The sequence below is a fragment of the Asterias amurensis genome, chromosome 13 (genome assembly GCF_032118995.1).
Source record: "Asterias amurensis chromosome 13, ASM3211899v1".
Taxonomy (NCBI): domain Eukaryota; kingdom Metazoa; phylum Echinodermata; class Asteroidea; order Forcipulatida; family Asteriidae; genus Asterias; species Asterias amurensis.
Genome location: NC_092660.1, coordinates 4,459,369 through 4,473,029, shown reverse-complemented (window position 1 = coordinate 4,473,029; position 13,661 = coordinate 4,459,369). Strand labels below are relative to the sequence as shown.

Here is a 13,661-nt window from a genome sequence, read left to right as displayed (position 1 = left end):
GCAATTCAGGGCCCCTATATGAGGAAAATTGTAAACCTCTAGTGGAACATTTGAGGGGCACCAAGGCAAGGACCAGTGCCTCTGTTGTTATAAAGTCTTGCTCATCCTGTGATGCATTAACCACTTTATAATTCCCAAATGCACCAACAACACTGCAATGCCTGCAGTAACTACATATGTATGCATTGTGTCATAGAGTAGCTTAGGTGAAAATACACTCCAGACGAATAGATGATACCGCTGGAAAGAGACTAGCACAGTGTAAAAGGCTAGAGGTAGGGCTCGAGTCAAGGCTAGTGTGTGGGTGACTTCCAGTATGGCAGAATTATATCTGAACAGAAAAGATTAAGAATATGAAACATTAATCCTTTAGTAGGATTTGAAACTTATCATGGTGGAAATACCTGGAAAGGTTTGCGGTAAACATGTAATGATAAGATCTGAGTTGGGGTGGTTCTAAAAAGAACCATTGGTTTCAACTCAACGTTTCGATCAGTATGCTCTGATCGTCTTCTTATAGTAGGATTTGAAACTTTGCATGGTGGAAATACGATATAGAAAGGTTTGCGGTAACACCATGTAATGACTATCTCTAATGAGTTGGGGTGGTTCTGAAAAGAACCGATGGTTTCAACTCGACGTTTCGATCTGTATGCTCTGATCGTCTTCTTATACATGTAGTAGGATTTGAAACTTTTGAAATACGATATAGCAATGTTTGCGGTAGCACCATGTAATGTTAATCTGAGTTGGGGGTGAGTTTGGGTGGTTCTAAAAAGAACCGTTGGTGTCAACTCAATGTTTCGATCAGTATGCTCTGATCATCGTCTAGAGGTATAACCCTTTAGTGCACCGTTCATTTCTGTATAATCATCACATAGATTGCCTCCAAGTTGCCTGCAAAAGTTGCCTCGTGTGACAAGGGCCCAATTTTATAGCACTGTTGAGCAGAAAAGACCGCTGAGCAAATTTCTGTGCTAAGCAAAAATGAGGGGGTCACCAGTCACAACAGTGTAAACTTTATGAACTTTTGACTGGTAACCAGTTTCTGCTAAGCAATATTTGTCTGTGCTTAGCAAGTTTTTTTGTGCTTACAGACCTGTGTTAAACACGTGTCTTTGTCATGTCTTGGCTTAATGACTCAGTTGGTATAGCACCAGCTTGTTAAACAAAATATTTTTGGTTAACACTTTTTTCTTTATAACTCAAAGAAGTGGTTTACTTTGTGCTTACCTTTGTGAATGGTGTTTAGCTGTATAGGCAAATAGACTAAGCATCCATAGTATAGGACCAGCATAGGTTGAGATACACGTTAACAAACCAGCCACAGAGTGTACATATGAGCTCATACCAACGTACCCGGCTGATATATCCACTGTTGCAATACTATTGGAATTACCCTGTGTGGTTAAAGGCAGTGGACACTATTGGTAATTGGTAAATAATTATTAGCATAAAACCTTACTTGGTAACGAGTAATGGGGAGAGGTTGATAGTATAAAACATTGTGAAAAACGGCTCCCTCTGAAGTGACATAGTTTTCGAGAACGAACAAATTTTCCACGAATTTGATTTTGAGGCCTCAAGTTTAGAATTTGAGGTCTCGAAATCAAGCATCTAAAAGCACACAACTTTGTGTTACAAGGGTGTTTTTTCTTTCATACTTATCTCGTAACTCCGACGACCAATCGAGCTCAAATTTTCACAGGTTTGTTATTTTATGCATATGTTGATATACACAAAGTAAGAAGACTGGTCTTTGACAATTAACAATAGTGTCTGCGGTCTTTAAAGTGTAGATATGGGAATTAAACGAAATGAAACTGGAAGTTTGGAGTGATGATGAAGTTGATTTATCACAGGTGTCGGAAGCTAATCTTATCATTATAATAATAATACTCCCTTTTTTACAAGAAATAGTACATTAAAGGTAATCACTCTTAAAACCATTATACACTTTCGGTACAGAAAAAAAAAAAGTTCACAGATTTACAAATAATTTACAGGGTTTACAGAAGGTAATGGTGAAAGACTTCTCTTGAAATATTAGTCCATGAAACGCTTTACTTTTTGAGAACACGGTAAAACAATATCAATTCTCGATAGCGAGAATTACGGATTTATTTTAGACACATGTCATGACACGGCGAAAGGCGCGGAAACGAGAGTGGGTTTTTCCGTTATTTTCTCCCGACTCCGATGACCGATTGAGCCTAAATGTTCACAGGTTTGTTATTTTATATAGAAGTTGTGATACACGAAGTGTGGGACTTGGACAATACCGTTTACCGAAAGTGTATAATGGCTTTAAAATGAATGGCAATGAATATGTACCTGGTTAGAAGTTCAGCAACTTTCGATAGTATAAAGGATTTTGAGAAACATTCGGGTTTGAAGTCATGCAGAATTTTTTTTTTCAGTTTGTATCTCTACAAATTTGATTCTAAGAAGCTTTACTGAAAGTAAAGTCTATCAGAAATGTGTATTCCAATTGCAGATAATTCTTCCTGCGTAGACATTGCTCTGGATTTTCAGTGATTTTACACAAATTTGTGTGCTTTCAGGCTTGAAGTCTTTTTCAAATTCAAACTTTTTTAGTAAGAAATTACCTCCTTCTAAAAAACTTTGTTACTTCAGAGGGAGTCGTTTCCTACAATGTTTTTTTTACTATCAACAGCTCTCCATTGATAGTTACAAAGTCAGTTATTTGTTTTGAGTAGTTACCAGTAGTTACCATTAGTCTCAAGTGCCTCCAACAATGCAGGCTTACGTTTGCAACACAATGTCTACCAAGCACTGTGAGTAATGGTTTGATGACCTTTTGTCGCTTTATCTTAAAGTGAAATTTTATCATACTTTAAAGGATTTTGGTACTTTTTGTAACACAAAACACAATGTCCACAGATTTACATTAAACTTACACCGTTTGAAGATAATGATAGCAAAAAGTGTACCTGAAAATATTGGTTGCTGAGGTGCTGTAGTTTTTGAGAAATGAGGTAAAAAAAATGCCACAAAAATACGTTTTTACATGCTAAAATAGAAAATTATTTTCATGACATTGTTTTATTCATTTCTCAAAAACTACAGCACCTCAGCAAGTAATATTTTCAGGGAAGCTTTCTACTATAATTATCTTCTTTAAGTTGAGTGTAAATCTGTGGAAATTGTGTTTTTTGTCCTACAAAAAGTACATAGACCCTTTAAAAGAAAAAGAAACTCAACAAACCTGAGCAAAGAAAGAAGCCTGTCCCATCCATACATGCACCAGGGCCACTGCCCATGCTCTCATCTGTAACCATGGTAACACTACTCCCACAATGCAATACTGAAGCACAACTAACATGGCTGCCACAGCGCTATTGTGAGGTCTCAGCAACAGCGCCACCAACATAATGTGAATGTCGTATAGTTCATCAAAAACTTGTCCAAAGCGAAACACATCTGCCGTTTTCATGTCCGATTTGCGGGAGTTTTTGTGACTATTTTCTTGGTTTGGACTCTTGTTATGGGAGATGTAAAATTGCCTTCCATAACTCAGAGAAACTCTTGCCAAGGAGACAAACAGCAAAAGGTACACCAGCCTTGCTTCATGGAGTCCTCTGCAAACAAAATAGCAAACATATTGCAGAAATGTTATATCTGTTCTTAGAAACAAGACGGAAATTCACAATACAGGTTCCCAGGAGAGGCTTTTTTCACAGGTTATCATAAAATAAGGTTTTAGAAGACTTAGAAAAAGAACAGACCAAGAAATTAAAAAAAAAAAACGGATGAATATGTAGAACTTCAAAACACACAGCAGACACTTTGTCTGATATCCAGGCACTAGTGAAAAGTGCATTGAGACGTTATTGTGAAATAATAATAATAACATAACATTTATAATGACAGTATCTAGAATGGTACCATTCTAAGTCTCTTGAACTAGTTATTATTGCTGGGTTTTTATTTTAATTCAAGCATTAGTGCTGAGTGATATTTTCATTAAATGCTGTGGACAAACAAATCAATACTAAATGTGATCAACTTATGTGATTTATAAAATGCTGAATATGTAAACCTTTTAATAAACCTTATGCATATGATGTCAAAAGGACATTGGTTTCTTGGTAAATTCCTCTGAGCCACCACGCGTACAAATCTGTACAATTCCATTTTTTCATCATCGAGTTACCACTAAGATGGTGGCTGGACGACTTCAATGCAAAAGATTTACTGTTGGTGTTTAAGTATGCTACAAGAATGCTTACTTTTGAGAAGTTGGCAGTGACACTGGCAAGTCCACAGATCCTGTTGCATAGCGGTAGAGATAAGCCCCAACCAGAGCTACTAGAAGTCTATAGTTTGGTCTTTTGAAGCAGCGTAGGATGTATATGATCATGAAACTAGCCATAGTCAAGATGGAAAGACTCGTCTTGTTCTCTGGTCTACGAAATAACAAGATTATGTTTTCGCAGTGATTATGATATTCAATTTAAAGGGATGCTGCAGTGAACTAAAATAAAACAGTTAATTTTGCTGTCATTTATTTCTGATATATGTATTGAACATCAATAAATGTGTTTTGTTTCCCAACATATCTGACTTGCGTAATGACCCTTTTGTGGATTGTTACAGCCCCTACCATCGACGTCACGTCGGGAATTCAAACATATCTTCGGCAAAAAGAGTCTGGTCCCTAACTACACGCGCCTAGGTACCAGGCCACACAGTGCACACGTCTCTATATGCACACAGCCAGGGGGCCCAACGACTCGGGTTACCGACATGATGTCACGTTTATGCAAACGTTTAATCTCTTGAAAACCATTTTTAAAATACTTGCACATTTAATAAACAATTTTAAAAAATATTTTAGGTTTAAAAAGTCATGGTTAATCGTTTAAAGGAACACGTTGCCTTGGATCGGACGAGTTGGTCTATATGAAAAGCGTTTGAAACCGTTTGTTATGAAATGCATATGGTTAGAAAGATGTTGTAAAAGTAGAATACAATGATCCACACAAGTAGCACTCAACATTGTATGGTTTTCATTTTACGTCGCGGACTAACACGGTCGGCCATTTATGGGAGTCAAGTTTTTGACCCCCTTAAATGGCTGACCGTGTTTGTCGACGAGGTAACACGAAAACCACGCAACTTCGAGGCATATTTGTGTAGATCATTGTATTCTACTATTACAACATCTTTCTAACCATACCAATTTTATAACAAACGGTTATAGAACGCTTTTCAAAGACCAACTCGACCGATCCAAGGCAACGTGTTCCTTTAAATGAATAAAAAAAACACTGCAGCCACCCTTTAAAATTAATTTTGATATGCACATGTTTTACCAATAAATAGGAATAGTTTGGGTGTTAGTTTGTGGTGTGTCTTGGCCGAGCAGTCATCGGAGTGTAGGTTTGAATTCTGATCATGACCCTTGTGTCCTTGAGGAAGGCACTTGACCATGATCACTTCTCTTAAAGGCAGTGGACACTATTGGTAATTACTCAAAATATTTATCATCATAAAACCTTTCTTGATTACAAGTAATGGGGAGAGATAGATGGTATAAAACATTGTAAGAATTGGCTCCCTCTGAAGTGACGTGTAGTTTTCGAGAAAGAGGTAATTTTCCACGAATTTGATTTCGAGACCTCAAGTTTAGAATTTGAGGTCTCGAAATCAAGCATCAGAAAGCACACAAATTCGTGTGACAAGGGTGGTTTTTTCTTTCATTATTATCTCGCAAGTTCGATGACCGATTGAGCTCAAATTTTCACAGGTTTGTTATTTATATCAATATAAACCACAAGGGAAAGTTTACCTTGTGGTTTATATTGATATCTGAAACAAAAAGTCGCATCCCATTAGGGTGATCCCCTGGCTGCCGCTTCCCAGGTTGTATCGTAATTTGGGTGTGATCCCTGGCTACACGGCAGTTAACGGTTGTATGGCTTCTGACTGGCAACCCCGAACAAAGATATTGACAAAATAGGGACACCGCCAATATATGGCTAGATAGCTCAGTTGGTAGAGCGCCAGCACGTTAATCCAGAGGTCGTTGGTTCGAATCCCACTCTAGTCAATTCTTTGTTCAACCCCAAAAATCAGGTTTGTTATTTCATACATATGTTGAGATACACCAACTGTGAAGGCTAGTCTTTGACAATTACCAATAGTGTCCACTGTCTTTAAACTGAAAAATAAGGATTAAGAGGGCCTGAAAAGTCAATTAGAGTCTACGCCATGTGTACATGATATGTAGGGAAGAAGTCTTTGTACTTTGTACTTTGAGCAAAAAATTCCCACCTTTTTCAGAAGACCATACATCGTGCCTGATCTAGCTACTAGAAGTTGCCCTATTTAAGAACCATTTTTTTATTATTATTTATTAAGTTAAAATGAATTTACCTGACAAACCAATCTCCAATGTCCGGCCTATCCGCCCACTTCATCCCGGTCTGATTCCACGCCCTCAGCAACCGACAAATAACAAGAGTTGCTGCCACCGCCATAGCAACCCTTGCGGCCATCTTGTCCACGGACTGACCAATAGCAGCGCTTGTTACATAGATGAAGACGGCCAGTAGGAGAGTGAGAGTTAGGAAGTACCATGTTTGATGCTCTTCCTCAATGAAGCTGCTAGCAGTAAATGTTAGGGTATGGGACACTGTTCCTATTAATAGGAAAATCTCACACCATGACAGGCTCTGAAACTTTAAGAAAAACAAGAAAGAAACACTTGGATGTAAAAATCACTCAAGTATGAAAAACCCTAAAGGGTGCACCCAACTAAAGAAGGGGAAAACGGAGCGTTGGCCTCATTATTATTTTGTAGGTCTTTAATTGTTGTCTATTAGACAGATTTGAGAGCCCAATAGTAAAAGGGGTACAGTGTTGCCTAATTCTGACCTGGGGTTGTTGACTTCCAACTTGATCTATACTTGATGACATAAACCCCCAAAAGAATATGGGGAGGATTTCACAAAGGTAGTCCTAACTTAGGACTAGTCCTAGGCAATGCTAAGAGATAGGACCAGTCCTAAGTTAGGATGAGTTACTGGTCCTAACTTAGGACCAGTCCTATCTCTTAGCATTGCCTAGGACTATAGTCCTAAGTTAGGACTACCTTTGTGAAATCCACCCCTGGTCCCCTTTGCTGGGAGGTGTAGGTATATTTTTCAAGATTGATCCTCGGACATTTTGTAAAAATTACACCGATAGTGAAACATCTGTCTTGATTTTGAAATGTTTTTGTCATCAACAACTTACATTTTTTTTAATCGTCTGACGCCATTTAAGACCGCCGCCAGTTGATACCAAAATGGCCGCCAGTGATCCCCCTGTCACTGTAAGAAGTAATGGTAGCGTTCCGGCCCCAATGGTTGGTATGCAGAGCAGTTCACTGGTCTCCCCACCCGCTGCTGTGCATAGTGCAATCTGGGTTATTCCCGCTGCTAGGCAACAGCCAATCAGAAGCAAGAGTGAAGGCTTGAGGTCAGGGGTCAGTGAAGTGCCAAGTGAGGAAGCGCTGTAGCAAAGCAGGAATAGAACCTTCAAAGAAAAAAGGTGAGACATTGATTAGCAACGGCACAGATTTTTAATAAGATTCATTTCAGAAATACTTCATTTTCTAAGTTGCAGATGTGAGGCATTGCATTGTGGAGTAACAATGTGTATTTAGTTTCTGTAAAACCATTTTGTATTATCTACATTGCTGTTTAGAATTGTAATAATAACAGAATTGTTATGCGTAACAGAATACATACACAAATAAACAAATTTGTGTACAATATTTAAAAGGCAACACTCAATTCTCAATCTACTTCTTATAAGAACAATATATAACAAGACGATCTACATAACAAAGTGTTACCAGGCCTGGAATTTCATATTTGAAAGGACAATGCCATTTTTATTTTGCATAACGCACTTCTATTGGAAAATCTGAAAGGAACTGAAGTTGTTTTCATACCTGCCATAACAACACCACCCCACAGCCCATGGCATGTAGGTCATATCGCGAAAGTGATGAAGCTACCTTGTTCCTCATAGAACCCATGGCTTTCAGGTACTGCCCAGCCGCTTTGTCAAACAGGCTCTGTGCATTGTGGGTTGAGCTATTAGCTGTATGTGACAGCCAGGTGGCATGCAGACGTAAAGCATGCTGATACATTGAGTAAGCAATATCTATGAAATGAGAGAAAGAAAAAAACTCTCTTAAAGGCAGAGTATTCAATGACCATAAAAACTTACTTAGTAAGAGCACTGGAAAGCTGTTGTTATTATAAAACATGATTTGAACTATACCCTTGAAAGTAAGAAAAAGAGATAGTTTTTCATCCCAAAAATGCCTTTAAGACTGTCATAATTTCAACAAAAGATCACCAATAAAATTTAATGTGGGAGTGTATGTCAAAAACTTATCTTATTCTTTTAAAATAATGTATATTGATATCCTCTTCTAAAACATAACAGAAGTTCGGAAAGTAATGCTTAACACACATTTGTGTAAGGTGAAACTAACAAATTATATTACCTGATTTAAACGAATCTTTGTTCTGTTCCAACACCCGACTCAGTTGGTAGCTATTCAGCTGTAGCGCCCTCAACTGTTCCCGAGGAGAGAGGCTCCCCTCTAGCACCGCAGGGATGGCTTGACCCAAGCTGTTCTGAGGAATGGGTAGTCCCAAGAAGATAGCCAGGGTTGGGGCTAAGTCAATCTGCTGCACCTCTTCTGGGTGTGGCACTGGGGTTTCTAGAAAGATTTATTTTTTTAAACAAGTAAATTTACAGAGTTTTGCCAAAAGAAAAATCAAAAGGATATTTTCTGACATAAAATTCATTCACTGAAACAAGTTTTGTGAAATGCAGGTAAAAAGTTCAGTAACTAAACATACAGTTGTTTTTTTCCACTATTTTCTCCCGACTCACACAATGGATTAAGCCAAAATTGTCTCATTTGTTCATCTTTAGATTGATCACAGACAAAAATGACACAGTGACTATTGAGTCACCTCTACCAGTCCAATATAAAAACATTAACAGGATTTTGTCCCAACAAATTTAGACCAAACTTATTTTATGCACACTGGATGCCAATATTGAATAGCAAATCATGTTGTTTGAGTAGCAACTGGTACTTTTTGCGTATCATATTCTTCTGCTATACGAGGGAAATCACTTTGGGTGATTGGATCTGTTAGGGACGAATTCAAAATTAAACAAGCGGTAACTCGGGGGCTTTTTCAGAACCCCCCGAGGTAATACAGGGTATTTACAGCCTTGCATACGAACAATAAATCATGAATATCCGTCTGCACATGCTGGGTCAACTTGGTCGTGGTTGGGTGACCACGGATACAAAGAGCAATTTAACAAAAGGCAAGATTTGTGCTTGGGATTACGTCAGCAAGGGATTATCGGATTAGTGACAGCTGCCTGGCTGCTCCAATAAACGTTCTTCTGATCCATTCAGGTACTCATTGGTTCTAAAGAAACCAATGGACCGCAAACTCCACTGGTCTATTGTTTAACAGTATCAATTACGGATTAACCGAGCCTCTGCCAAACCGCGGGGCGGCCGACGGCGATATCAATGAAGTAAACTTGGCTCCAAGAGCGATGTTCATTGACCCGTAGATAATGAGCTCATTATGATCCGACTTCCTTTTGCCTTGTAAAACCCCGGGGGAAAATGAAGATTTACCCCGAGTTACCGATTGTTTAATTTTGAATTCGCCCCTTATTGGATTCTTGGGAGGGGGTCTTAGAACTCTAACCTTGATCTTGCTTGAATGCTGAGCTGATGAAGACTAGAGGTGTAATAGTCTCACTTGCTGATGCACCACCATGACTGCCTGCATCACTCATACCATGATCACCACATAGTACTATCAGACTCGGTAGTGACAAAGATTTATCCTGACAATACAAACGAAATGACACCAGTTTAATCAAGCTCTTGTGTTTCTGATAAGCAGAGTGTGAGTTGGAGTCCAAATCATGTCACGCAAGACACTTTTAAACTACTATTCCTGTGTCCTTTCGGATGGTCTCGGTGGTTGTTTTAAGTATATGAAAGAACCCAATGCACTTGTCGTAAAGTGAAGGGGTTCGCCTCGGTGTTTCTGGTCTGATCAGCAGCATATTGTGCCACAGCACCTTTTAAACCAGTTCATGGTGCTACAGTAAAGGAATACATGTAGATCTGGAACTTCAAAACCAAGCCCCACCTAATTGCAGGAAAAAGATGATGAGCAGTTTAATAGGCCCATCAGTGTGATAAAGCGCTATATAAAAACCCAGTGTTATTACTAAGCCTGGGTGGCCAGTGTAATTAACTACTCATCTAGTCGCACCCCAAATAGTAGCAACTTTGACACTAGCCGCGACTTATTTTTAAATTCCCAAGATGCATTGCCGCAGGCGCAATATGGTAAAATTTGTGCTGAAAGGATTGAAAGATTGTGTCACTGGTGTCTAATTGTGTTTCAGGATGTCGCGACTATTATTGTAGTAGACGTGGCCCCACGATTAATCGAGTAGTTGAATAAAGGTAGTCGGGACTCAACTAAGCAATCAATAGTTGCGACTTTGACACTTGTCGCCCAGGGTTAGTTATTACAAATCTCCTTTACCTGTTCTATCAATGCTTGATGGATGTTTCGGATCACACCATCCATCTCCAGTAGTTTAGGGGAGACTAGAGGGCTAGTAGGCCCACCGAGATGCCCGATGTGGTCCAGACCAAGATAGTGGAGGATCAAGACATCCCAATGAGGGTTGGATAAAGCTGGCTGGACGTGCCTTGTCACATTGTTATCAACCTGAAAAGTTAAAAAGTAACATTCAAGTATTTTATTTTCGTTTTCAATTGCAACAAAAAAATCTTTGAGGGAATAAAACAACTAACAATTTATGTGCTCATTTGATAATAGTAGGGCCTAAAAAGCCAGAGATTGGAATGCCAATTTTGACGTCAAAAATTTGCAACAAAAAATTCGCAAGAGTAGTCCTGTGCTAAACTCCTGCAAATTATTCACAGTGAAAATAGAGTTGTGACGTCAAACTCGCTCCGCATGAAGCATTTGCTGGAAATATGAACCAGGCTTTAATCTAAACAAAATCCAACACACGGTTACCCAACACCCAAACTGTTGAACTCTGTTTCCAGTGCCCAACTGCTACACACTTCACGCAATCTCGGTGGTCTAGTTGGTATGACACTGCTCTAGAATTGCAAAGGTTGTAGGTTCGAATCCCACCCGAGTGATTTGCCTGTGATTATTTTCACAGAACTCGGGTACGTACTGAGTACACAGTGCTAACACACATTGGTCTGTACGGTAAAAACCAAATTTAATATTCTTTATCCTTGATGGCAATTTAACATCTATTACTTCAGTGTAGTCGGTGACAAAGAAAGATGTTGTGCCGTCAGTTTCAGTGAAATGTCCCGGGAACAAACGCATCCATGTGTCGTCCCCATAAAAGAAGAGCTTCCTGTCTTGACGATGCATCTGTGAGATGAGATTATCCTCCGCTAAAGCCGAGGAGTCCAGATTCAAAACGATGTCAATGAAACCTGGAATGGTCCCGGATGTCAACGCCTGCAACAAACACAAAAATATTGAGATTGTTATATAGTGTATACAGAGTGTGCGTTCGTTTAGCTTCCCTGGGTCTACCCTGCGGTGCTCACTTCAGGTTTTATGCTAATAACTATTTTTAGTAATTACCAAGTGTCCACTGCCTAGATCTAGAACACTTTTGATTAATAAATACCGATAACAGGATGGGTAATTTTGGCAGAGGTAATTAACCATCCATTCTCACCTTAATTCTTGGCATTGTGACTGTTGGAGGATGAGCTCTAGCCAAGAAACTCCTCGTCCATCCCCCACTTAGAAGCTCCCTGGTGTACGGCATGTCTTCCTGATTGCGCTTACCATATATGAAATCTGCCCTCAAGGCGTCTATAAGAATAATGACGAGACGGCCAAATACAGGGCGGATCGGTGAGGTAGCTGTTCAAAAGAAAATTTTGAAGGGTTAAATTTGTCTTTATAATTATTTAAACAGGGAACGATGTCACTCAGAAAATGTTGCAGAGTTGAATGTTTAGACTGGAAACTTTTGTATGGACAGTGAATGCTAATAGCAACTGTTTTTCCTTGTTACAACAAAAAGTGGACAATCGGTTGCACTGGTTGGCAGGCTGATATTAGGCCCTGGTTAGGCCTTGGTGCCCCTTTAGAACTTTCCTGTTGAACTTTTTCAATGGCCTTAAATTTTGAGATCCTTGTTCAGCTATAGGACATGTTAGATGGTGCAGCTGTGACGCCACACTAAAGTGTATAATTTATAAGAAATAAAAGGTGGAAATAAGGTGGCACAAGCCCCACCTGTGTGGCCATACTCTCTGAGGAATCCTCCAGAGAAATGGCCACACAGGAGGGGCTTAGGTGGTACAAGACAAAAAGATTGACAACAATGGACGATCTTGATCTTGATCTTGATGGAATAATTGAACAGCTCCTTTCTAGGAACAACACTTGAAATGGGTTATAAATGAATTGACATGTAGGTGAAAGTTTGTGGGAATAAGTTCAGAGGGGGCGGAGGGGGGGGGGAGCAGTTGTAGGTGAGATGAAAAAATCACCAGATCCAGTTGCCACACTGGGAATCACGTCATCTTGATGCAAAGTTTCAGTCGATGGCTCTTCAGGAAGTCCTTCAAACATTGCATAGCCCTCTACAGCCTTCTTTATAGGAAAGAATCCTTTTAAGAAAACGTAGAGTCCCAGAAGTTCCCCAACGACACAAAGCAGCAACAGATGGCGATGTGATAAATGCATGATGAGAACTTTAGACTACTTCTCTTTTCCTACTTATAGTAGTACTATCTGAAAGAAGTAGAAAAGATAAAGTGGCTTAATTGAAAAAATTGTTTGTTTGTTGTTTTTGTGATTTGTTGTGTTATTTTACCTAATTTAGTATAGACAGGGGTCCAGGGTATATTTTGCTGGCATGTACCCAGATCTGATAAAGTGAAAAACCTAGTGTTAACGAACCACTCGTGTACGCATAAAGAGGGCGCTATACTATCCTGCCACTCTTTATTATAACAATTTATTTAGCCTTTACTGGATTTGTACTGGACACAGTGTTGGTAATTACTCAAAATAATTGTTAACTTAAACTTCATGCCTGAAGCCTTTTCATCTGAGGCGCACACAAGTTTGTGCAACAAAATTAAGGTTTTTTTCTTCTTTCGTTATTCTCTTGCTTGGAACTGTGAATGTGATGACCAATTCAGTCCAAAATTGGGAGGAGGGCCGGGTTTGTACATGATGTAGTGATACAATGTGAATTATCGCAACTATTCAGAATCTAAGCCTGGGCTAGCCCGTGTGGCCAACTCCACTAAGCCCAGCCTAAGCCCTAGGCTACCGCTAGGCCAGAGTCGCTATGCTAAATAATATGAAAAATAAAAAGTTGGCTAATTCTAAAGTTTTGATTTCTTCTTTACTTAGACAGTGAAATAAAATGCAAAAGATAGACACTCACGATAAAATATATTCACAATTCTCATCTGCCAACAGCTTTTAATCGCACACTTGAATTAATTCGACATTTTACCTGTTCAAAAAAACTATCTCATGGGC

General features: G+C 39.2%; 1 protein-coding gene across 1 annotated transcript; it reads right to left on the bottom strand.

The window, feature by feature from the left end:
* Positions 1–72: 72 nt before the first annotated feature.
* LOC139946588 (GPI ethanolamine phosphate transferase 2-like) lies at positions 73–13,649 on the bottom strand. Its single transcript, XM_071944283.1, has 14 exons — positions 13,564–13,649; positions 12,656–12,899; positions 11,830–12,020; positions 11,394–11,603; positions 10,632–10,820; positions 9,774–9,915; positions 8,531–8,749; positions 7,967–8,181; positions 7,264–7,545; positions 6,403–6,707; positions 4,254–4,430; positions 3,230–3,602; positions 1,234–1,400; positions 73–331 (listed from the first exon to the last, which is right to left on the bottom strand). The coding sequence occupies exons 2-14, from the start codon at positions 12,849–12,851 to the stop codon at positions 88–90; spliced, it is 2,910 nt and encodes a 969-aa protein (XP_071800384.1). The 5' UTR covers positions 12,852–12,899; positions 13,564–13,649; the 3' UTR covers positions 73–87.
* Positions 13,650–13,661: the final 12 nt, after the last annotated feature.